This window comes from Scyliorhinus torazame, chromosome 9 (genome assembly GCF_047496885.1).
Source record: "Scyliorhinus torazame isolate Kashiwa2021f chromosome 9, sScyTor2.1, whole genome shotgun sequence".
In the NCBI taxonomy this organism is placed as follows: domain Eukaryota; kingdom Metazoa; phylum Chordata; class Chondrichthyes; order Carcharhiniformes; family Scyliorhinidae; genus Scyliorhinus; species Scyliorhinus torazame.
In genome coordinates, this window is record NC_092715.1 from 9,986,488 (window position 1) to 10,012,646 (window position 26,159).

At 46.9% G+C, this 26,159-nt stretch overlaps 1 protein-coding gene across 1 annotated transcript in view; it reads right to left on the bottom strand.

Moving 5' to 3' along the window:
* LOC140429947 (uncharacterized) overlaps window positions 1-26,159 on the bottom strand; it is a 470,344-nt gene that overhangs the window by 81,805 nt on the left and 362,380 nt on the right. The window contains exon 32 of the mRNA XM_072517537.1: window positions 18,198-18,476. Within this exon, the coding sequence (XP_072373638.1) occupies window positions 18,198-18,476 (279 nt within the window). The remainder of the gene's footprint in view (window positions 1-18,197; window positions 18,477-26,159) is intronic.

Consider the following 26,159-nt stretch of genomic DNA (forward strand, 5'->3'; position numbering starts at 1 on the left):
CTCCAGGGGGTGGGGTTCCCAGGTATCTGCTGCTCTTGTCCTTCTAGATGGGAGTGGCCGTGAGTTTGGAAGGCGCCGTTAAGGAACCTTGGTGAGTTACTGCAGTGCATCTTGTAGATGGTACACACAGCTGCCACTGTTCATCGATATTGGAGGGATTGAATGTTTGTGGAAAGGTTGGAATCAAGGGCGCTGCTTTGTCCTTGAAGATGTCGAGCTTCTTTTTAAAAAAATTTAGAGTACCCAATTCATTTTTTCCAATTAAGGGGCAATTTAGCGTGTTCAATCCACCTACCCTGCACATCTTTGGGTTGTGGGGGCGAAACCCACACAAACATGGGGAGAATGTGCAAACTCCACACGGACAGTGACCCAGAGCCAAGATCGAACCTGGGACCTCGGCACCGTGAGGGAGCAGTGCTAACCACTGCGTCACTGTGCTGCCAGGTGTCGAGCCTCTTGAGTGTTGTTGGAGCTGCACTCATCCAGGCAAATGGAGAGTATTCCATTACACTCCTGACCTGTGCCTTGTGAACAGGCTAAGGGGAGCCAGGTAATGAGTTACTTGCCGCAGGTCTCCTAGCCTCTAACCCTCTCTGGAAGCCACGGTTTTATACGGTTTAGCCCAGTTAAATTTCTGATCAATATTCACCCCAGGATGTTGATTGTGGGGGATTCAGGAAATCAGAGATACATGTGACAAAGGAATATCTGTGATTAGGAGTGACTTTAATCTGCATAGAGATTGGGTGAGTCAAATTAGTCACCGTGCAATAGAGGAGGAATTTCTGGAGTGCATACGGGATGTTTTCTGGACCAGTATGTTCCCAACAAGGGAACAGGCCATTTTGGACATGAGAAAGGATTAGTTGGCAATCAAATTGTGAGAGAGTCCTTGGGGATGAGTGACCATAATATGGTAGAATTCTTTACCAAGGTAAATAGTGACGTAGTTGATTCTGAGACCAAGGTCCGGAATCTCAATCAGGTAACTTTGATTTTTAAAAAAAAATTAATTTGTGGGATGTGGGCGTTGCTGGGCTGGGCCTGTATTTATTGCCCATCCCTAAGTGCCCTTGAACTGAGGGGTTTGCTAGACCATTTCAGAGGGCATTTAAGAGTCAACCACATTGCTGTGGGTCTGGAGTCACGTGTAGGCCAGACCAGGTAAGGATGGCAGATTTAGCAAGATTGAAATTGGATATAACAGCCTCCCGGAAATGAGCTGATTCCCCAGCGGGAAAGCATGCGAATGCCGCTTAGTACTCCTTTTTAAAAATGTGAAGCTGGCACCAAGGCTGCTAAAGAGAATGGAGGAGGTGAGTAACCCTACCCATGTTACTGCGTGCAGCTCAGGGGCGTTGGAGCTGCGTCCCCATGGCTTGCAGGGGGCACCCTCAGGGAGGTTGGGCTTGGTCAGGGGGCTGAAGCGTTTCAGGTTCTGAGTCATCCCTGGGCCGGGGTGGGGGGGCTTTTCGTATGTGAGGCCTTCAAGCCATCTTTATATATTGTGGATATGCATAACAAGAGGGTAGAGGACAGATGGTGGGCCCGGAGGACCAGCGAGGCCGTCCTCCACACCCAATTCCTGAAGGGTGAGGTTTTGCCCATCTACTCACCCCCTCTGACATCCCCAAATCCCTCCACTCTGCCACCCACCCCTTCTTCCCCCAATGCCCCCTCCCTAACAATCCCTCCTTTCTCTCATCCCCTCCCTCCCTCCTTCCCACCCATTTCCCTCCTTTCTCCCCCACCATTCACCACCCCTCCCACCCCCGCCCCCACTCCCCCATCTCCTCCCAAACTACCCTGTTTTACTCTCCAAGGGTCTGTGTAACATCACCCCAGGGTGATAGGCCTGTGTTGGCACTGTCAGTGGGTCAATATACAAGGCAGGAGAGTGGTGATCACTCGCTGTGAAGTTAGCTCTGCTGCTCCTGAGTTTATGCCAAAGTCTGACTCCTGTCTGCTGACAGCGCGCTCCATCCTCTGAACAGGGTCTGCTTAGGTGGTGTTTAATCTTAGACCACTGTGCCTGGAGGGCGGGGATGGTGGGAGAGGAGGGCCCTGGGGGTGGGGGTGCCAGCAGACTCATTGTAAAGATTGAAGTGACAGAGGCTTCACATATATCAGGTGCAATACCTTTTAATTCTCCGACATTGTACGGCGTTCCACCTGACCTTGCTTCCCGCACTGACAGCTGCTGCCACTGCCTCCCAGGTTGTGTTAGTGATCCTGCACCTGCCGAACCTCCGGCCCTATCGGGGGAACAGGGTGTCCCACCTCGCTTCAACGGCGTCGAGAACCCTGGCCAGGTCGGAGCGCCAAAGTGAGCACCAGGTCTGTACACGGACATGCTTGTGTGTTGACTGGGAGTGGGGGAGCATTTAAAAGCAGCTCCCCCTTGTTAGCGGCGAGACGCCGAAGCACACATCTGGCGATTCAGGCGACAAGGCAGCCCATAATGACGGGTGGGCTCATTTCCGGCACCGAGTGCCGTTAAATACACTCTTGCCGTTAAAATGCAATCTCCCCAACACAGCCGTCAAGAAACCCCCCCAATCGCACCCAAAATGACACTTATAAATGTTTCTGTTAAACAGCGCCCACTAATAACACTCCATAAACAGTAATTAATCAAGCAGCAAAAATGGAAGGAAATAAATACAATAACTATCAGTCGAGAAGCTAATAGGGATAACCTGGGCCTGATGGGTTGCCTCCAGGTATTAAAGGGAGTAACTGCAAAGATGGTGGATCTTCCAAATGTCCTTAAATTCTGCACGAGGATTGAAAAGCTGCCAATGTAACACCCTTATTCAAAAAGGAAGGGAGACAATAAACAGGGAATTGTTGCTCAGTTCTCTTAACATCAATCATTGGGAAAATGTTAGAGGCCATTATAAAGATTGCAACAGCAGAACGTTTAGAAATACATAATAGAAGTAAGCAGAGACCGCGTGGCTTCATGACAAATTTATTGGAACTCTTTGATGTGGTGGTGAGCACCACATAAAGAGGGACCAGTAGATACTTTAGATATATTTCCAAAAAGCATTCTATAAGGTACCGCACAAAAGACTGCTAAATAAGATAAGAGCCCAAGGCGTTGGGAGTTGTATATTAGCACCAATAGAGGATTGGCTAACTGATGGAACAGTAAGAAGTCTTACAACACCAGGTTAAGGTCCAACAGGTATACACACTTCAACCCATCTCCGTGTCTGCAAGTACTCTCCTTTGTCAGTGTTCCCTTCCCCACTGCCTCATTACACGCTTTGGCGTCCTGAATATCAGCTACCTTAGTTGCTGGACTACAAATCCGGTTCCCATTCCCCTGCCAAATTAGTTTAAACCCTCCCGAAGAGTACTAGCAAACCTCCCTCCCAGGATATTGGTGCCCCTCTGGTTCAGATGCAGCCCGTCCTGCTTGTACAGGTCCCACCTTCCCCAGAATGCGCTCCAATTATCCAAATACCTGAAGCCCTCCCTCCTACACCATTCCTGCAGCCACGTGTTCAACTGCACTCTCTCCCTATTTCTAGCCTCGCTATCACGTGGCACCGGCAACAAACCAGAGATGACAACTCTGTCTGTCCTGGCTTTTAACTTCCAGCCTAACTCCCTAAACTTGTTCATTACCTCCACACCCCTTTTCCTACCTATGTCGTTGGTACCAATGTGCACCACGACTTCTGGCTGCTCCCCCTCCCCCTTAAGGATCCTGAAGACACGATCCGAGACATCCCTGGCCCTGGCACCCGGGAGGCAACATAACTTCCGGGAGTCTCGCTCGCGACCACAGAATCTCCTATCTATTCCCCTAACCATTGAATCTCCTATCATTATTGCTTTTCTATTCTCCCCCCTTCCCTTCTGAGCCCCAGAGCCAGACTCAGTGCCAGAGACCTGGCCACTAGGGCCTTCACCCGGTAGGTCATCCCCCCCAACAGCATCCAAAACAGTATACCTGTTTTGAAGGGGAACGGCCACGAGGGATGCCTGCACTGTCTGCCTGTTTGTTTTCTTTCCCCTGACTGTAACCCAGCTACTCTTGTCCTGTACCCTGGGTGTGGTTACTTCCCTGTAACTCTTCTCTATAACCCCCTCTGCCTCCCGGATGATCCAAAGTTCATCCAGCTCCAGCTCCAGTTCCCTAACACGGTCTCTGAGGAGCTGGAGTTGGGTGCACTTCCTGCAGGTATAGTTAGCGGGGACACCTGTGGTATCCCTCACCACCCACATCCTACAGGAGGAGAATGCAACTGGCCTAGCCTCCATCCCCTCTTACCTTAAAGAATATAGCTGCCCTGTGGACCAACTGGACCTCCGCCCTCTGACTCTGCTCCCAGTCAGCTGCACTCTCTGTAAACTCCTGGCTCCCTTCTAGCTCTTTGCGGAAATGTAGGAAACAAAATGAAAGGAGCACCTTACTCCCTCCTCACCTAACGCCCTCAGTCACCAAACTCTCACTATAGCACTCAAATGCACCAAATTCAGCACTCCCTCAGTCACCAAACTCTCACTATAGCACTCAAATGCACCAAATTCAGCACTCCCTCAGTCACCAAACTCTCACTATAGCACTCAAATGCACCAAATTCAGCACTCAGTGCAAACAAAGTCTGCACTTTAGGTGGATCACTTTTATACTGTGAATCTAGCCTCTGAAAACTGGCCTAATCCAATTAACTAATTAACAAGCTCCAACTGCAAGTACCTACAAGTAGAACCTTTGTTTAAAGCTGATTGAAAATTCACCTTCTTCTAAACCAAACAGCAACTTTTAAGTTAATTAACTAAATAAAGGAAAGCCTAGACTTTAGATAAAAATGAACCCTTATACTCCCTCAGTCACCAAACTCTCACTATAACACTGAAATGCACCAAATTCAGCACTCAGTGCAAAACATCTTTGGGCTGTGGGGGCGAAACCCACGCAAACACGGGGCGAATCTGCAAATTCCACACGGACAGTGACCCAGAGCCGGGATCGAACCTGGGAACTCGGCGCCGTGAGGTAGCAGTGCTAATCACTGCACCACCGTGCTGTCCTTCACAACATATATTAATGACTTGGACGAGGGAAGTGAATTTCCTACATCCAAGTTTGTGGATGACACAAAAAATAGCGAGAAGGCAAGTTTAATAAGGACACGGGGAGTCCACACTGACTAAAGTAAAGGACGAGGTTTATTTACAATACGGTATTTACAGTATCCAGTATCTCCTTACCGGGTTTCTCTTTGGTCGGTGTCGTACTGACCGACCTTTTATACAAAGGTCAATTGGAGTTCCTCCGCCCTGAGCGAGGGAGCCTGCATTCCACATGGACCACGGGGAAGGCAATCATTCCCACCCTGTCGGCCCCGTGCGGGATATTACAGCAAGTGGTGAGGGTGGCACAAAGACTCGACAGCGGTTAAGTGAGTGGGAAAAAACCTGGCAGATGGAATATAATGTCGGAAAAGGTGAAGTTATGCACTTTGGTAGGAACAATAAAGGAGCTGAATATTATTTAAATGGGCAAGTAATGAAAGTGATCCAAATCAATATATTTTGTGAATGTCTTATAAATAGAGGAAACTTAACAAGATTTTGTCTTAAGGTGATATGTCAAGTATTGATCAACTAAAATTGCTTTATTTTATGTTTCCCACTATTTCCAAGTGATTTTTTATTCTTCATGCGATGTATGTACTGTTGGCAATGCCAGCCTTTGCTGTCCATTGCTAATCGGCCTTGCAAATGTGATGATGAGTTGTTGCAGCCCATCAGGTTCAAGTCCACTCACAGTGCTTTTTAATGTGGAAGTTCAATATCAGATTAATTGACAACTTCACAATAAAGGCACCCTGAGGTAGCATTGATCATAGGTATGATTGAACTTTAAGTTAGTTTGAGGGCGGTAGGAATGTGTCCAAGACTAGGATGTCAAACTTGAATAAGGGCAATACGGGGGCAGGAAAGTGTCACTAGATCGAGTGAACTGACCCTTGTTATGGCCCGACAGGAGGCCCAGGGATCAGCAACCTCAGAGTCCCTGTGGCCTCACCTGAGTACAATTTACACAGATGAGGGGGGGGGGGGGGGGGGGGGTGCAGCTATCCCCCCTTAATCCCAGGACTGCTGGGACATAAGTACCCCGACCCGGATATGGGTCGAGCGCAGGAGACCCTTCGGGGAGTAGGGGGTGTAAATAGTAGGAAGAGTGAATCAAAACTTCTGAGTGGTCACTTGCCTGAGACCTTACACTGGGGACAAGAAGAAAGTGGAGCTGCGGGTGGCGCCATTTCGTCCGGACCAGGCCCACTTCGATTTGGCCTCAAGCGGCCTTCATTCTGGCAGCAGACGTGCCACTCATCTGTAAGCTGGAGGTGTTCGACGCCGAGACAGGGGATTGGGCCCAGTGCATTGAGCGAATGTGCTACTTTTTCATCTGAATAACATAATCGTGGACGGTGACCCACCTCGCGGTTTGTGGTGTGGAGACTTACAGCATTATCACAAGTTAACTTTTCCCGACTCACCTGACACCTGCCAGTTTGCGGAGCTCGTTACGCTGGTCAGCAACGATTCCGACCCGAAACCGCCACTAATCATTCGCCGTTTTCATTTCCACGCGGCTTCACAACACCTGGGCAAACCAGAAACCCTGGGGCTGTTTGCAAAAACCCGCCGAGTTCCCTGAGTTCGGACCCACATTCTCTGAGGCATTGAGGCTGTTTGCTTTGCAGGATCAGAGATGGGGCGACCCAAGAATGTTTGTTGGGTGAAAAGAATCTGGACCCGAAGAAAGTGACCAATAGTTTTGCCCTGAGAGGGCGCAGGACACGGTGTCCAGGAATTCTGAGGGATGGCCGTCCTGTACCTACTACGCCCCTCTCCCTTACTGTAGTTCCGGACTCCTGCCATTGGGGGCGCACTCTGAGACTAGGACCGAAGACAGCACTTTCCTGCCGAGAGGGACCATGTATCACACCCACCAGAGAACCCTGATGCACGGGACGAACACACCGGCACCTGAGGAAGCTGGCAGCCAGGCGCCAGTGTGGAAATATACCCACCACCCCGATGACCATCCCGGAGGGCGGACGCATTTCGCCGATGTTGAGCCAGCTGCCTTTACTGCATCTTGGCACCACCGGTGGCGCCTATTCAAGTGACGGTCCCAATCAACAGTTTCCCCGATACGGATGGAACCTGATCCCGGAGCCGTGGATTCTGGGATCAGCTGCGCACTTCTGACCAAATTCACTCAGGCAAATGCGTTTTGGCGTTACGAGATACCGAAGCTTAGCAGGCAAAGTACACGGGGGAGCCATTGGACATCGCAGGCACCCCAGATATCCCCATAGGATTCAGGGCTCAGTCGGAACACTTACCACCGGCAGTGGTAAAAGGTTCGGGCCCAAATTTGCTGTGGCGTGACTGACTGACATGTCTCCGGGTGGGCCGGCACGGCAGCACAGTGGTTAGTAATAATGCTTCACAGCTCCAGGGTCCCAGGTTCGATTCCCGGCTTGGGTCACTGTCTGTGCGGAGTCTGCACGTTCTCCCCGTGTCCGCGTGGGTTTCCTCCGGGTGCTCCGGTTTCCTCCCACAAGTCCTGATAGATGTGCTGTTAGGTAATTTGGACATTCTGAATTCTCCCTCAGTGTACCTGAACAGGCGCCGGAGTGTGGCGACTAGGGGCTTTTCACAGTAACTTCACTGCAGTGTTAATATAGGCCTACTGGTACCAATGAAGATTATTATTATACAAGGTAGACTTCAACTGACACGTGGACCATCTCCGAAGCGGGTGGAACAAGTACCTGAGGATCGACCAAAGCCAGTGGTGCCCCTCCCTCCAGAACAGCCGTCGGTGATGCCCATTGAGGCAGCTGGGCTTCGTGACTCTGAAATGTAGGAGGTTGACCCAACCGACCAGGAGGCGGGCATGGAGGTTTCACCCACGGAAGTCAGCACCGTTCGAGGGGTGACCGCTAAGGGAGGAACCAGACATTTGACCTGCAAGTGATGCTCCCCTGGGTTTGGAAAGGTGGACACTGGATAGACAACCCCAGGCGAAGAGGGCAAAGGATTTCCCCTTTTCCATTGAAATGGACCATGTATCGGACTTGGTGGGGGGGGGAGGGGTGTTATAACCCTACAGGAGACCCAAGGATCTGTGTGGTGAATGTATTCACCTGAATATAAGAACATAAGAACATAAGAACTAGGAGCAGGAGTCGGCCATCTGGCCCCTCGAGCCTGCTCCGCCATTCAATGAGACCATGGCTGATCTTTTGTGGACTCAGCTCCACTTTCCGGCCCGAACACCATAACCCTTAATCCCTTTATTCTTCAAAAAACTATCTATCTTTATCTTAAAAACATTTAATGAAGGAGCCTCAACTGCTTCACTGGGCAAGGAATTCCACAGATTCACAACACTTTGGGTGAAGAAGTTCCTCCTAAACTCAGTCCTAAATCTACTTCCCCTTATTTTGAGGCTATGCCTCCTAGTTCTGCTTTCACCCGCCAGTGGAAACAACCTGCCCGCATCTATCCTATCTATTCCCTTCATAATTTTATATGTTTCTATAAGATCCCCCCTCATCCTTCTAAATTCCAACGAGTACAGTCCCAGTCTACTCAACCTCTCCTCGTAATCCAACCCCTTCAGCTCTGGGATTAACCTAGTGAATCTCCTCTGCACACCCTCCAGTGCCAGTACGTCCTTTCTCAAGTAAGGAGACCAAAACTGAACACAATACTCCAGGTGTGGCTTCACTAACACCTTATACAATTGCAGCATAACCTCCCTAGTCTTAAACTCTATCCCTCTAGCAATGAAGGACAAAATTCCATTTGCATTCTTAATCACCTGTTGCACCTGAAAACCAACTTTCTGCGACTCATGCACGAGCACACCCAGGTCTCTCTGCACAGCAGCATGTTTTAATATTTTATCATTTAAATAATAATCCCTTTTGCCGTTATTCTTACCAAAATGGATAACCTCACATTTGTCAACATTGTATTCCATCTGCCAGACCCTAGCCCATTCACTTAGCCTGTCCAAATCCCTCTGCAGACTTCCAGTATCCTCTGCACTTTTTGCTTTACCACTTATCTTAGTGTCGTCTGCAAACTTGGACACATTGCCCTTGGTCCCCAACTCCAAATCATCTATGTAAATTGTGAACAGTTGTGGGCCCAACACTGATCCCTGAGGGACACCACTAGCTACTGATTGCCAACCAGAGAAATACCCATTAATCCCCACTCTTTGGTTTCTATTAATTAACCAATCCTCTATCCATGCTACTACTTTCCCCTTAATGCCATGCATCTTTATCTTATGCAGCAACCTTTTGTGTGGCACCTTGTCAAAGGCTTTCTGGAAATCCAGATATACCACATCCATTGGCTCCCCGTTATCTACCGCACTGTTAATGTCCTCAAAAAATTCCACCAAATTAGTTAGGCACGACCTGCCCTTTATGAACCCATGCTGCGTCTGTCCAATGGGACAATTTCCATCCAGATGCCTCGCTATTTCTTCCTTGATGATAGATTCCAGCATCTTCCCTACTTACGAAGTTAAGCTCACTGGCCTTTAATTACCCACTTTCTGCCTACCTCCTTTTTTAAACAGTGGTGTCACGTTTGCTAATTTCCGATCCGCCGGGACCACCCCAGAGTCTAGTGAATTTTGGTAAATTATCACTAGTGCATTTGCAATTTCCCTAGCCATCTCTTTTAGCACTCTGGGATGCATTCCATCAGGGCCAGGAGACTTGTCTACCTTTAGCCCCATTAGCTTGCCCATCACTACCTCCTTGGTGATATCAATCCTCTCAAGGTCCTCACCTGTCATAGCCTCATTTCCATCAGTCACTGGCATGTTATTTGTGTCTTCCACTGTGAAGACCGACCCAAAAAACCTGTTCAGTTCCTCAGCCATTTCGTCATCTCCCATTATTAAATCTCCCTTTTCATCCTCTAAAGGACCAATATTTATCTTAGCCACTCTTTTTTGTTTTATGTATTTGTAGAAACTTTTACTATCTGTTTTTATATTCTGAGCAAGTTTACTCTCATAATCTATCTTACTCTTCTTTATAGCTTTTTTAGTAGCTTTCTGTTGCCCCCTAAAGATTTCCCAGTCCTCTAGTCTCCCATTGATCTTTGCTACTTTGTATGTTTTTTCACTTGAGCTGTCTGTATAGTGCTGTGACCTATGGCCAGGAAATTGTAATACGACCTACTTCCAGGTATTGTACTAGAACCCCGGTGGGCTCCACCTCTGGCTCCACCCCCCCCCCCCCCCCCCCGGAGCGATATATAGACCTGCCACCTGTGGCGGCACTCATTTGTACAACAGACACTGGCAGGCATGTACCTGGATAATAAAGCCTTATGTTCACTTGTTCTCATAGTCTCACAGTGAATTGATGGTATATCAATTTATTATCCAAGACATCACCATGGAAGCCGCTCTAAAGCCAGATAAACTCGAATTCAACCCACGAGCAACAGAAGCCAAGGAAATCTTCTCCCACAGACTTTGCTGTTTTGAGGCCTATCTCGAATCCTCCGCAACACCTCCCTCAGAAACCCTCAAGCTGCGCCTCCTCCACGCACGGGTGAGCCATCGAATCTCCGTAATGATAGAGAAAGCTGCCACATACGAGGCAGCAGTCGTGACTCTGAAGATGCAGTTCGTGAAGCCCGTAAATGAGGTGCTCGCGCTGCACCTCCTCACTACTCGCCGTCAACGCGCCGGGGAATCGCTGGACGAGTACCTAGAGAACCTGACCATACTCGGCAGCACGGTAGCATTGTGGATAGCACAATTGCTTCACAGCTCCAGGGTCCCAGGTTCGATTCCCGGCTTGGGTCACTGTCTGTGCGGAGTCTGCACATCCTCCCCGTGTCTGCGTGGGTTTCCTCCGGGTGCTCCGGTTTCCTCCCACAGTCCAAAGATGTACAGGTTAGGTGGACTGGCTGTGATAAATTGCCCTTAGTGTCCAAAATTGCCGTTAGTGTTGGGTGGGGTTACTGGGTTATGGGGATAGGGTGGAGGTGTGGGCCCCGCAGGCCTAGTGACCCCCCCCCCCCCCGTGGGCACCACTGACGCAGCCCTCACCAGGTCCGACTACGTCACAGGCCTATGCCGCGCGGCTGCCCGTCCAGACCGGGGGTCCGCCGTGCTACTTCTGCGGCCAGGGTCAACATCCCTGACAGCATTGCCCAGCCCGCACCGCAACATGCAGCGACTGTGGCAAAAAGGGACACTTCACCAGAATCTGTCTGGGGCGACCTAAAACCTGATGCACGATAAATTGCACAAAGACGAGAGTTGGATACAACTGAGGCTTTATTACTCTTAAGATGTGTGGCCTCCCACAGCAGCTGGCGAAATGGCTGCTGTATAGGGAGCACACATATTTATACTCCGCCTACTGGGCGGTGCCAGCAGGCAGGGACTACCCCCGTACCTGTAGTACAGGGCCTTACCACACATCTCCTAATATATACAACAGTGGTGATTACCACATTCACCCCCTGTTAAAATTGAGTCCGGCAGAAGTGGTGGAGAACTATATACAGAGCAAGTTTAATATACAGAAGCGAAATTTTTTTTTTATTTCTGAAGTCCAGCACAACGTGGTTTGATAGTCCCGAACCAATTATAGATTGAGCCGGTCCAGGGCCTTGATCTGTCGTTGGGAGTGACGCAGTGGGGGCGGCGATGCCGATGTTGGTCTGGTCCTCGGTGACTCCTGGAGCGTGCCAAAATCCTCTTCATCCTCGGGCGTGGGCAGGGGGAGGACGGATGGTCCCGGGGGGGGGTTGCTGCTGGGAGCCCCAGGGGAGGGGGGGGTGGATCCGGGCTGGAGGGGTGTGTGTGTGTGTGGAACCTACTGGTGCCAGGTTCCTGAGGGAGACAGTATCCTGGCGGCCGTCGGGGTACGCTACGTAGACGTACTGTGGGTTATCGTGGAGTAACTGCACCCTTTCAACCAACGGGTCCGCCTTGTGGAGCCGGACGTGTCTGCGGAGGAGTACGGGTCCTGGAGCTGCGAGCCAGGTCGGGAGGGACACCCCGGATGTGGGCTCCTTGGGGAAGGCAAAGAGGAGTTCATGGGGTGTGCCGTTAGTGGCGGTGCACAGTCGTGACCGAATGGAGTGCAGTGCATCGGGGAGGACCTCCTGCCAGCAGGAGGCCAGAAGATTCCTGGACCGTAGGGCCAGTTGGACGGCCCTCCAGACCATCCCATTCTCCCTCTCCACCTGCCCGTTTCCCCGGGGGTTATAGCTGGTCGTCCTGCTGGAGGCGATACCCCTGCTGAGCAGGAACTAACGCAGCCCATCACTCATGAATGAGGATCCCCTGTCACTGTGGAGCTTGGGCCTCCTTCTCGACGGAGGAGCGCCGAATTTCGGAGGCATGGATGGTGTGGGAAAAGAATGCCACGGGCCTGCCTGCCTGGTTGAGGGTGGCGGCCAGAGCGACGTCTGATGCATCGCTCTCGACTTGGAAGGGGAGCGTCTCGTCGACCTCATAAATAAGGACAATAGTGGTCCACGAGTGAGGGTGCTAAATTGGGGGAAAGCTAACTACAACAGAATTCAGCAAAAGATAGAGAATGTGGATTGTAACGTGTAGGCAATTAAAACAGACAAAGCTTTTGAAGTATATAGGGAAAGTAGGAACAAACTCAAACGGGGAGTTTGGAGGGGAAAAGAAGCCATGAAATGTCATTGGCAAGCAGGGTCAAGGAAAATCCCTTTTATACATGTATGAGAAGCAAGAGGGTAACTAGGGAAAGAGTAGGCCCACTCAAGGACACAGGAGGGAAGTTAGCGTGGAGTCAGAGGAAGTGGGTGAGATCCTTAATGAGTATTTTGCATCGATATTTACCAAGGAGAGGGACATGATGAATGTTGAGGTTAGGGATGGGTATGTGAATACTCTAGGACATGTCAGCATAATGAAGGAGGAAGTGTTGGGTATCTTAAAATGCATTAAGGTAGACAAGACCCCTGGGCTGGATGGGATCTATCCCAGGTTACTGTGACAGGCATCTTTGACCGCAGGCGAGGTTCCAGAGGACAATGTTATTCCCTTGTTTAAGAAAGGAAGCAGGGATAATCCAGTAAATTGTAGGCCGGTGAGCCTGACATCAATGGTGGGGAAGCTGGGACATCAATGGTGGGGACAGGATATATACACATTTGGAAGCCGGTTTAGCTCAGTCGGCCAGACAGCTGGTTTGCAATGCAGAACAAGGCCAGCAACGCAGGTTCAATTCCCGTACTGGCTGATCCGAACAGGCGCCAGAATGCGGCGACTAGGGGCTTTCCACAGTAACTTCATACTTGTGGCAATAAAAGATTGTTATTATTATTATTAAGCGAATGGACGTGTTAGTGACAGGCAACATGGTTTTGTATGGGGAAAGTCATGTCTTACCAAATTGATAGAGATTTTTGAGCAGTTGACAAAATTAATTGATGAGGGAAAGGCTGTGGATGTCTACATAACTTTAGTAAGGTGTTTGACAAGGTCCCTCATGACAGACTGTTACAAAAGAAAAAATCTGCATGGGATTTGAGATGTGCTAGCTGGATGGATAAAGAACTGGCTTGGCAACAGAGACAGAGAGTAACAGTGTAAGGGAGTTTTTAAGAATAGAGGTCAGTAGAGATACTGTAACCAATCACTGTTTGTCGATGTACCATTTGTCAATGTTCCCTGTTGATTATTCTTTTTGTCTACTATGTACGTACTGTGTACGTTCCCTTGGCCGCAGAAAAATACTTTTCACTGTACTTCGGTACATGTGACATTAAATCAAATCAAAAATCAAATCAAAATCAAACTAGTGGTGTTCCGCAGGGATCAGTGTTGGCACCACTGTTGTTTGTAATATATATAAATGATCTAGAGGAAAATGTAGATGGTCTGATTAGCAAGTTTGCAGATGACAGTAAGATTGGTGGAGTTGCAGATAGTGAAGGGGTCTGTCAGAGAATACAGCAGAATATAGATAGATTGGAGAGTTGGGCGGAGAAGTGGCAGATGGAGTTCAATCTGGACACATGCAAGGTGATGCATTTTGAAATTCAGGTGTAAATTATACAGTATAAGGCAGAACCCTTAGGAACATTGACATACAAAGGGGTCTGGGCGTTCAAGTCCATTCTTCCATGAAAGTGGCACTGCAGCTGGATAAGGTGATTAAGAAGGAATGCTTGCCTTCATCGGCTGGGGCATTGAGTACAAGAGTTGGCAGGTCATGTTACAGTTGGATAAAACTTTAGTTAGGCCACATTTGGAATATTGCCTGCAGTTCTGATCGCCACACTACCAGAAGGATGTGGAGGCTTTGGGGAGAATGCAAAGAAGGTTTACCAGGATGTTGCCTGGTCTGGAGGGTGTTGGCTATGAGGAGAGATTAATGAAACTCGGATTGTTTTCGTTGGAAATACGGAGGCTGAGGTGAGACCTGACAGAGGTCTACAAAAGTACGAGAGGCACAGACAGGGTGGATAGTCAGAGGCATTTTCCCAGGGTGGAAGACTCAATTACAGGGGGCACCGGTTCCAGGTGAGAGGGGGAAAGTTTAGGGGAGAGGTTCAGGGAAAAGTTTTCACACAGAGAGTGGTGGGTGCCTGGAACATGTTGCCAGTGGAGGGGGTGGAGTCAGACAGGCAACATTTAAGATGTATCTTGATAGACACAGGAACGGATGGGGAATGGAGGGATACAGATTGTCTGGGCAATCAGTAGTAGGTGTAAATAAGGAATCGGGATCAGCGCAGGATTGGTGGGCCGAAGGGCCTGTTCTTGTGCTGGAATGTTCTTTGTTCTTCCTTGTCCATTTATTCAAAAAGTGAGGGAGACAGAAAGCAGGAAACTACAGGCCAATTAGCCTATCATCTGCCATAGGCTAGATGTGGGCAGGTTGTTTCCACTGGTCGGGGAAAGCAGAACTAGGGGGCATAGCCTCAAAATAAGGGGAGGTAGATTTAGGACGGAGTGTAGGAGGAACTTCTTCACCCAAAGGGTTGTGAATCTCTGGAATTCCTTGCCCAGTGAAGCAGTAGAGGCTCCTTCTTTAAACGTTTTTAAGAAAAAGATAGCTGCCTTTCTAAAGAATAAAGGGATTCGGGGATATGGTGTACGGGCCGGAGAGTGGAGCTGAGTCCACAAAGATCAGCCATGATCTCATTGAATGGCGGAGCAGGCTCGAGGGGCCAGATGGCCGACTCCTGTTCCTAGTTCTTATGTTCTTATAGGGAAAATGTTAGAAGTCACTATTAAAGATGCAATAGCAGGGCACTTGGAAAAATTCAACAAAATCATGGTTTTGTGAAAGGAAAATCATGTTTCACTAATTTATTGGAGTTCTTTGAAGGTCTCGTATGTTGTGGATAAAGGGGACCCAGTGGATGTTCTGTACTTGGATTTCCAAAAGGCATTTGGTAAGCTTGTTGTGGAGAATAAAAGCTCATGGTGTAGTGGTAATATTTTGAAATAGATTGCAGATTGGCTAGCTAACAGGAAACAGTGTTGGCATGAATGCATCTTTTTCCGATTGGCAGGATGTGACGGGTGGTGTGACACACGGATCAGTGTTGGGGCCTCAACCTTTTGCAGTTCACATCAATGACTTGATGAAGGGACAGAAGGTATGGTTGCTAAATTTGCTGATGACACAAAGATAAGTAGGCAACTAAATTGTGAAGAGGATGCAAGGTGGCCATGAAAGGACATTGATAGATGGGCAAACGCCTGGCAAATGGATAAAATGTGGGCAAATATGAAAGAGTTAATTTTGGCAGGAAGAATGGAAATGGTGAAAGATTGCAGATCTGCAAGGTGCAGAGGGATCTGGGTGACTCAGTGCAGGAATCACAAAAGACGAGCAAACGGTACAGCAAGTAATTAGGAAAGCTAATTCAAGGCTTTTGTTTATTTTGAGGGGATTTATTATAAAAGTAGTGAGTCTATGCTTCAGCTGTTCAGGGCATTGGTGAGGCCGCATGTGGAGTATTGTGTACAGTATTGGTCTGCTTATCCAAGTGAAGACGTTAGAAATAGTTCAGAGAAAGTTTACTGGACGAATATCATGAATGAACGATTTGTCATATGATGAAAAGTCGGAGAGGTGAGGTTTGTATACAATAGAATTTAGACGATTAAGAGGTGACTTAGTCAAAACCTGAAGATCCTGAGGGGTACTGACAGGGTGGAGTGGAACTGATGTTTCATCTGGCTGGAGAATCTAGAACAAGGGGTCACTGTGTAAGAATGAGGGTCGCTCATTTGAAATGAATGAAATGAGAAGGAGATGAGGAGAAATTTTAGCTCTCAGAGGGTGGCGAGTCTCTGGAACTCTCTTCCTGGCAGTGGAAGCAGAGTGTTTGAATATTTTTAAGGTAGAGGGAGATAGATTTTGATTAACAAGGGGGTGAAAGGTTATGGGGGAGGGGTGGGCAGGAATGTGGGGTTGACGTTACATTCAGATCAACCATTATCTTATTGAATGGTGGAACAGACTCGAGGGGCCAAGTGGCGTACTGCTGCTCCTAATTCAATGTTCAGAATTTTGTGTGTCCAGGATTTTGATCCAAAAATGAAATGAAAATCGCTTATTGTCACAAGTAGGCTTGAAATGAAGTTACTGTGAAATGCCCCTAGTCGCCACATTCCGGCGCCTGTTCGGGGAGGCTGGGATGGGAATTGAACCGTGCTGCTGGCCTGCTTTGGTCTGCTTTCAAAGCCAGCGATTTAGCCCTGTGCTAAACCAGCCCCAGATGCATCAGCTGAGGTAGACGTCGTTCAGGTCCCAACATTAATTGCTGATTGCTTTGGGCCTTTTAAAATCTGGCCTTTGGAGGTCAACGAAAATCTGCTCCATCTGCAATTCTGCAAAGACAGGTCAATGGGAGGCGTGACGTCAGGTACAGGCTGAGAGGAGGACAACTGAGAAGTGGGACACTTTTAAGTGGAGTTCCCACTTCCATGTCTCCTTTCACTATCGTTCCTCTTCTAGGCCAACACCACACTAGTCCTATCACAGTACTACAGCTCAGCTTGGTAGAATTAAAGATATGAAGATATGTGGCTTGGCCATGGATAAGATATCTGTCACCCTGTTTAGCGAGACTTGCGTGCAAAATGTGCATGGCTGTGGCCATGGTTAATCTTGATTCATTTCAGACCCTTAGGGTGGCACAGTAGCACAGTGGTTAGCACAGTTGCTTCACAGCTCCAGGGTCCCAGGTTCGATTCCCGGCTTGGGTCACTGTCTGTGCAGAGTCTGCATGTCCTCCCCGTGTCTGCGTGGGTTTCCTCCGGGTGCTCCGGTTTCCTCCCACAGTCCAAAGATGTGTAGGTTAGGTGGATTGGCCATGATAAATTGCCCTTAGTATCCAAAACAAAGGTTAGGCGGGATTACTGGGTTACGGGGATAGGGTGGAGGTGTGGGCTTGGGTAGGGTGCTCTTTCCAAGAGCCGGTGCAGACTGGATGGGCCGAAAGGCCTCCTTTGCACTGTAAACTCTATGGTCTATGATGCCCTTACTTGAAGCCCCATTGTGATGATCACTCAGTCCATCCATATTCTCAATTTCATCCCATCTAACCTTTGTTTTAGATACTAAGGGCAATTTATCACGGCCAATCCACCTAACCTGCACATCTTTGGACTGTGGGAGGAAACCGGAGCACCCGGAGGAAACCCACGCTCACACGGGGAGGATGTGCAGACTCCGCACAGACAGTGATCCAAGCCGGAATCGAACCTGGGACCCTGGAGCTGTGAAGCAATTGCGCTAACCACAATGCTACCGTGCTGGAGATGTGGACTTGGGTAGGGTGCTCTTTCCAAGAGCCGGTGCAGACTCGATGGGCTGAAAGGCCTCCTTTGCACTGTAAACTCGATGGTCTATGATGCCCTTACTTGAAGCCCCAATGTGATGATCACTCAGTCCATCCATACTCTCAATTTCCTTATCCACCAATCCCTCATGATCAAGTAGGTTATCCCTGCAGAAGTCATGAACAAGATTATCCTTTACTGAAGCATTCTTCTTTGTACTGAAAGTGACGTGCCTTTGGTTAATTCTTTGATAACAGGCAGTTCTGTCAGCATCGGTTATATCCCGCAAACAAATAGAAATTAAATTTACCTGTGGTCTTAAAGGTCATGGCCATCTCCTTCCCAGCAGCAAATGTTTCCATTGATAAAGTTCCATCAGCATTGGCAGAGAGGTAATGGTGTGGCGATGTGTATGATTCAAACGCACTGTATTTGGCAAACCATTTATTCTTATGCACTACAAAGGAGACTTGCTTTTGAAACAAATCACCCATCCGCCATTTCTCCAAAGTAATTGTCCCATTGTCGTTGTAACGGACAAAGTAGTTAGGGTGTTTCACGGATTCCAGTGACATATATTTATCCGAATCTTTAAAAAAAAGGGGGAAAGTCAGCAAGATAGGACAGGTCTAAAAGATAATCTCGTCCATAAAATATAAAACCACAGTAATAGATTAATCGATTAGATGAGGAGGCAGATAACAGGTGAAAAGCGCAGAGAAACATCAATCATTTCACCATGTAGATATCTAGACATACATCTTCCAATTCTTATATCCTCATCGGAATTTTCTCATTTTTTTGACTAAGTGTGAGCTCGCGCGGAATAAGCAGGGTGTTGGCTGCACTGCCGGTTTTTCCCATCACACAGGTTTTGACACATAGACAAGAAAAATCAAGGAGGCGGGTCCCAAGGCATTCTGCTGATGGGTCTGAATGAGCCTGCCTTGCCAACAACCGAGGCGGCAGTTCGCAGCATCTTTTTAAAGGGTACTGTTATGGGCCAGGGTTTAGAGAACCCCAAAATGTATCATGGAGTTCACCTGACCCACGACTTTTAATAGATTGTGGTATGGGGAGCACACGGCCCACTCTACAGGTGTGGTGCAGCAGACATCGAACAGTAATTTTTAAAGCAAAACAATGTTTATTCTATGAACTCAAGTTAACCTTTTTAAAACATACAGTGAACATCTTAGCAACCATCACTTCAAATACAACCCCCAAAGAATGCAACACTAAGTAATCCTTAACCTTTCCTTTTAACATCCATAAGACAGAATAAAAACTTTTAGCAGAAGCACATCAGGTTTAAATTGACTACTGAGAACAGTTATCACTCTGAAATCACCAAATGACCAATAGATAGTCTTTAGATTGCAGAGAGGTCGAAATTGCACCTTCTTTGTCTGGCTTCAGCTCCAACACTAAAACGAAACCAAAAAAACACAGACACACCCAAGCTTTTCTCAAAGTGAAACTAAAAAGCAGAGCCAGAGCGCAGCTCCCCCCACACTCTGACATCACTGCAGTAACTTGAGCAAACATTTCTTAAAGTGACATTCTCATGACACCTCCCCGCAAGAAATAAAAATAAACCATCAACTTCAAGATGGTTTCATTTTTCACCTTTTCACTTTCCTTTAAGAAATGCACACAGTAAATATACTTTTTGATTTCAAAAAGCAACACATACAAACAGGTATAATAATATAGTTCATTTATTTTTTGTTCTTCTTCCTCCAACTGGAATCCCTCTCGATTGACAGTCTCTTTGAACAAGAATGTCTCTGCACGATCCGTCCATTTCTCTACACCTCGGCTTTCTCTTTAAAGTCAGACACTTTAGTTCAATCTGATCGCAGAGTCCCTTGTAATTCTCCAACACAGGAGCATTGGTTATCACAGCTTTCAGGCCGTCAAATGCCTGTTGAAACTCCGCTGTCCACTGAAATTTTAGATGGTTCTTCAGCAAGTCCATCAGTGGAGCAATCACGCTACAAAACATTTGCACAAATGTTCGATCAAATCCACTCATGACAAGAAATCGCATTATTACCCTTTGCGTTGAGGGTATCGGAAACTCCTCAATAACTGTTGGTTTCATATCCCGTGGGACCATTCGACCCGGTCCGATTGTATGGCCAAGAAAAGTGACTTGGGCTTTTCCAAATTCACTTTTGGCTATGTTTACCACCAAACCCGCCTCCTGAAGTCGATCGAATAACTCCATCAGATGTTTCAAATGTTCTTTCCATGTCTGGCTGAAAATTACCAGATCGTCGATGTATACCGCACAATTGGGTAATCATGAAACGACTGTATTAGTTAACCGTCGAAATGTGGCTGGGGCGTTTTCCATGCCAAATGGCATAACTTTGAATTGGTCTATACCATCTGGAGTCACAAAAGCTGAAATCTCCTTCGCCCTTTCGGATAAAGGTCCCTGCCAGTAACCTTTAAGTAAATCCAATTTGGAAATAAAAGCTGATTGTCCCACTTTCTCAATGCAATCCTCCAAACATGGGATAGGATAAGAGTCCATTTTTGTAACTGCATTCACCTTTCTATAGTCCCCACACAACCTTTGGGTACTGTCCAGTTTCACTACCATCACTGTGGGTGAGCTCCATTGGCTGCAATCCACTTCAATTATGCCACTTTTAAGCATACTCTCAATCTCTTTATTAACCTGTGCCAATTTTAAAGGATTAAGTCTATGTGGATGCTGTTTGATTGGAACAGCATTTCCCACATCTACATCATGGATATACATTTTAGTACTTCTCAATTTCTCTCCACAAACTTGCCCATGTGATATCAATACTCTTTCAGGTCAGTCCGTTTTTCCTCTGGAAGGTAACTCAACAATTTATCCCAATTTTTAAGAACATCCTCCTTTTCCAATTTAATTTGAGGTATGTCAAATTCACAGTCATCTGGATTTGGTTCGACACTTTGAGTTAGTATCATTAAAACCTCCCACTTTTGCTCTCATTCCCTTTCAAAGTACCTTTTAAGCATATTCACATGACACACCCGGTGAGTCTTCCTTCTATCTGGTGTTTTTAACCACATAATTCACCTCACTTAATTTCCTTTCAATCTGATAAGGTCCACAAAACCTAGCTTTTAAAGGTTCACCTACCACTGGTAACAACACTAAAACTTTATCTCCACTGGCAAAACTACGAACTTTGGATTTCTTGTCCGCTACCCGTTTCATCATATTTTGTGAAACTTTCAAATGTTGTCTAGCCAATTCACCTGCTCTATTTAATCGTTCCCTAAAATTTGACACGTAATCCAATAGTGTAATTTCCGATTTCTCAATTTTTCCTGAATCAATTTAAGTGGTCCTCTTACCTCATGACCCAAAATTAGTTCAAAAGGACAGAATTTGGTTGACTCATTAGGTGCATCCCTAATTGCAAACAATACGAATGGGATACCTTTATCCCAATCCTCTGGATAATCTTGACAATACACCCTCAACATTGTTTTTAATGTCTGATGCCACCTTTCTAACGCTCCCTGCGATTCTGGATGGTACGCAGTTGTTTTAAATTGTTTTATTCCTGAGCTGTCCATATCGGCTTTGAATAACCTTCAGGTAAAATTTGTTCCTTGATCCGATTGAATTTCTGTGGGTAGTCCATATCTAGTAAAGAATTTAAATAACTCCTCCACAATCTTTTTAGCTGTAATATTACGTACTGGAATGGCCTCTGGAAACCTAGTAGACACATCCATTATAGTCAAAAGATATTGATTCCCACTTTTTATTTTAGGAAGCGGTCCTACACAATCAATTAGGACCCTTGTAAAAGGTTCCTCAAATGCTGGAATGGGTATTAAGGGTGCTGGTTTTATCACTGCTTGAGGTTTCCCTATCACTTGACATGTGTGACATGATTGACAAAATTTAACTACATCTTTATGTAGTCCAGGCCAATAAAAATGTTTTTGGATTTTAGCTTGAGTTTTCCTTACTCCCAAATGACCTCCCACTGGTACCTCATGTGCAACCCGCAACACCTCCTTTCTATACCCTACCGGCAATACTACTTGATGAACTTCTGCCCACTTTTCATCCGCCTGCATATGTACAGGTCTCCATTTTCTCATCAAGACATCAATTTTACGGTAATAACACTCTGGTATACACGCACAATCCTCTTCTGTGTCTGCTTTCTAATATATCCATTTTATTTCTACATCTTTCTGTTATAACTCCGCTAATTTTCCTTAACTAAAAATTTCCACCTCATCCTCCACCAGTTCTTGTTCTTTTTCAACCATCTTTTGATCAAAAATCGTTTCTGATAATTGCACTTCAACTTCATCTTCACTCTTTGATTTTTCCTCTTGTCTTAACCTGTGACTATGTGACCTTGTTACTGCCCGTGTCATGCTCCTCGTGTGTGATGTGGGAGCTCAGGGACACGTCCACTGACCCTGGCTCCTTCACGTGCAAGAAATGTGTCCAGTTGCAGCTCCTGTTAGACCACTTGACGGCTCTGGAGCTGTGGATGGACTCACTTTGGAGCATCCGCGATGCTGAGGAAGTCGTGGATAGCACGTTTAGCGAGTTGGTCACACCGCAGGTGAAAGTTACTGAGGGAGATAGAAAATGGGTGACCAAAAGAGAAAGCAAGAGTAGGAAGGCAGTGCAGGTGTCCTCTGCGGTCATCTCCCTGCAAAACAGATATACCGTTTTGGATACTGTTGGGGGAGATGGCTCACCAGGGGAAGGCAGCAGCAGCCAGGTTCATGGCACCGTGGCTGGCTCTGCTGCACAGCTGGGCAGGAAGAAGAATGGCAGGGCTATAGTGATAGGGGACTCAATTGTAAGGGGAATAGACAGGCGGTTCTGCGGATGCAATCGAGACTCCAGAATGGTATCTTGCCTCCCTGGTGCAAGGGTCAAGGATGTCTCGGAGCGGCTGCAGGACGTTCTGAGGGGGGGGGCAGGGGGGAGGGTGAACAGCCAGCTGTCGTGTTGCACATAGGCACCAACAATATAGGTTAAAAAACGGGACAAGGTCCTACATGCTGAATTTAGGGAGTTAGGAGTTAAACTAAAAAGTAGGACCTCAAAGGTAGTAATCTCAGGATTTCTACCAGTGCCACGAGCTAGTCAGAGTAGGAATGTCAAGCTAGATAGGATGAATACGTGGCTCGAGAGATGGTGCAAGAGGGAGGGATTCAATTCCTGGGGCATTGGAACCGGTTCTGGGGGAGGTGGGACCAGTATAAACCGGACGGTCTGCACCTGGGTAGGACTGGAACCGATGTTCTAGAGCTATTGGGGAGGGTTTAAACTAATGCGGCAGGGGAATGGGAACTGATGCAGGAAATTGGAAGGTAGTAAAACAGGGACAGAAACAAAAGGCAGTAAGGGGGAAAGTGTAAGGCAGAGAAGCCATAGTCAAAAATCAAAAAGGCGACAGTACAGAGTACTGTGACTGAGGGGAGCTCAGTGAATAGGACCATTAATACTGAAAGGAATAAAACGTAAGTAAAAACATTAATGGTAAACAACGCGGCAGATTGTTACATGAAGATACGGGTTCAACGACAAGGAAAATGAGGAGAAAAGTTAAGAGGAAATACAACTTAGGAGAGGTTACTGATCGCGGTGTTAAGATTCAAAACAGAGGTAAAAAAGCCAACATAAGCGTACTTTACCTGAATGCTTGTAGTATTCGGAATAAGGTAAATGAGTTGATGGCGCAAATCATCGTGAATGACTATGATTTAGTGGCCATGACTGAAACATGGTTAAAGGATGGTCACAACTGGGAGTTAAATATCCAAGGGTATCAAACTATTCGGAAGGACAGAGTGGATGGTAAGGGAAATGGTGTAGCTCTGTTATTTAAGGATAACACCCGGGCAATAGTAAGGGATGACTTTGGTGCGAGGGAGGATAAGGTTGAATCCATTTGGGTGGAAATCAGGAATAGTAAGGCGAAAAAGTCACTGATAGGAGTAGTCTATAGGCCACCAAATAGTAACATTATGGTTGGGCAGGCAATAAACAAAGAAATAAACGGATGCATGGAGAAATGGTACAGCAGTTATCATGGGGGATTTTAATCGACGTGTTGATTGGTTTAACCAGGTCGGTCAAGGCAGCCTTGAGGAGGAGTTTATAGACTGTATCCGCGATAGTTTCTTAGAACAGTATATAATGGAACCTACGAGGGAACAAGCGGTCCTAGATCTGGTCCTGTGTAATGATTGATTCATGATCTCATAGTTAAGGATCCTCTCGGAAGGAGCGATCACAATATGGCAGTGCAGTGTTGATCTCTCTGCCATGAAAAGACTATCGCTTGATCATTTGGTGATTTCAGAATTATAAATGTGCTCAGTAGTGAATGTAAACCTAATATGCTTCTGTTAAAAGGTGTTTCTTTTGTTTTCTGGAATTTGTTTGGGAAGTTATTAAGCATTACTTAGTGTTGTATTCTTTGGGGGTTGTATTTTAATTAATGGTTGGTAAGATGTTCACTGTATGTTTTAAAAAGGTTAACTTGAGTTCATAGAATAAATATTGTTTTGCTTTAAAAAATACTTGTCCATTTCTGCTGTCCCACACCTGTAGAGTGGGCCGTGTGCTCCCCATACCACAATCTATTAAACGTTGTGGGTCAGGTGAATTCCATGATACACTTTGGGGTTCTCTAAACCCTAGCCCATAACACAGCCGTTCACAAGTTCAGGGGCTGGTTTAGCACACTGGGCTAAATAGCTGGCTTTGAATGCAGACCAAGGCAGGCTAACAGCACGGTTCAAATCCCGTACCAGCCTCCCCGAACAGGCGCCGGAATGTGGTAACTTCATTTTAAGCCTACTTGTGGCAATAAATGATTTTCATTTCATTTCAGATTGGAGATTCCCACCAATGGGGGGGCTGTCATATTCTCCCAATATTTGAGGCTTCTAGAAGAATGCAGGAGGGAATGCTGGGAGCTGAACCGCAAAATGAGGTGTCAACCTGGTGAAGGTATCACGCAGGACGGCTTGTTGGCCAGGCAGAAACTGATAGATTGGAATGCTTCCATAGCCAATGGATTAATTACAAGGGCTGGTTTAGCACAGGGCTAAATCGCTGGCTTTTAAAGCAGACCAAGGCAGGCCAGCAGCACGGTTCGATTCCCGTACCAGCCTCCCCGAACAGGTGTCGTAATGTGGCGACTAGGGGCTTTTCACAGTAACTTCATTTGAAGCCTACTCGTGACAATGAGCGATTTTCATTTCATTTTCATTTCATTTCAGTTTCAACTCTAAGGTCTGCACTTTAAGAACCAGCACAGAATGATCAAAAAGATGAGTCAGAAAGCAGGGTATGAGGAAACGTAGCTGATAATATAAGAACAGATAGTAAGCGTTTCTACACGTGTTCGAAGAGCGAAAGAGTGACTAAAGCCAGTGTTGGAGTCTGAGTGAATCTGTCTTCATGGCAGAGAACGTGGAAATCTTCCAAAAGGTTCTTGAAAATCAAGTGGGTGCCAGCAAATCACAATCCCCATGGAAAGGGTGCTGGGCAAACTATTAGATCCAAAGGTTGACAAGTCCCCAGCCTGGATGACCTGGTAGCACAGATAGCAGATGCATTGATTATAAACTTACAAAATTCCTCAGGTTCTGGGTAGGATCCAGCGGATTGGAAAATAGCTAATGTAGCATCTTTACTCAAGAAAGGATGGAGGCAGAAAGCCGGAAGCTATATAGAGCAGTTGGCCTCTGAAGTTCCTCATATATTTGGAGCCATTCTCGTGAAACTTCTCCACACACTCTCCAACGCCTTCTCAACTTTTCTCGAGTTCTATGCCCTGAACTGAATGAACTGACCAAACAGGTGGATGAGGGTAAAGCAGTTGATGTGGTGTATATGGATTTCAGCAAAGCGTTTGATAAGGTTCCCCATGGTAGGCTACTGCAGAAAATACGGAGGCATGGGATTCAGGGTGATTTAGCAGTTTGGATCAGAAATTGGCTAGCTGGAAGAAGAGAAAGGGTGGTGGTTGATGGGAAATGTTCAGACTGGAGTTCAGTTACTAGTGGTGTACCACCAGGATCTGTTTTGGGGCCACTGCTGTTTGTCATTTTTATAAATGACCTGGAGGAGGGCATAGAAGGATGGGTGAGTAAATTTGCAGATGACACTAAAGTCGGTGGAGTTGCGGACAGTGCAGAAGGATGTTACAAGTTACAGAGGGACATAGATAAGCTGCAGCGCTGGGCTGAGAGGTAGCAAATG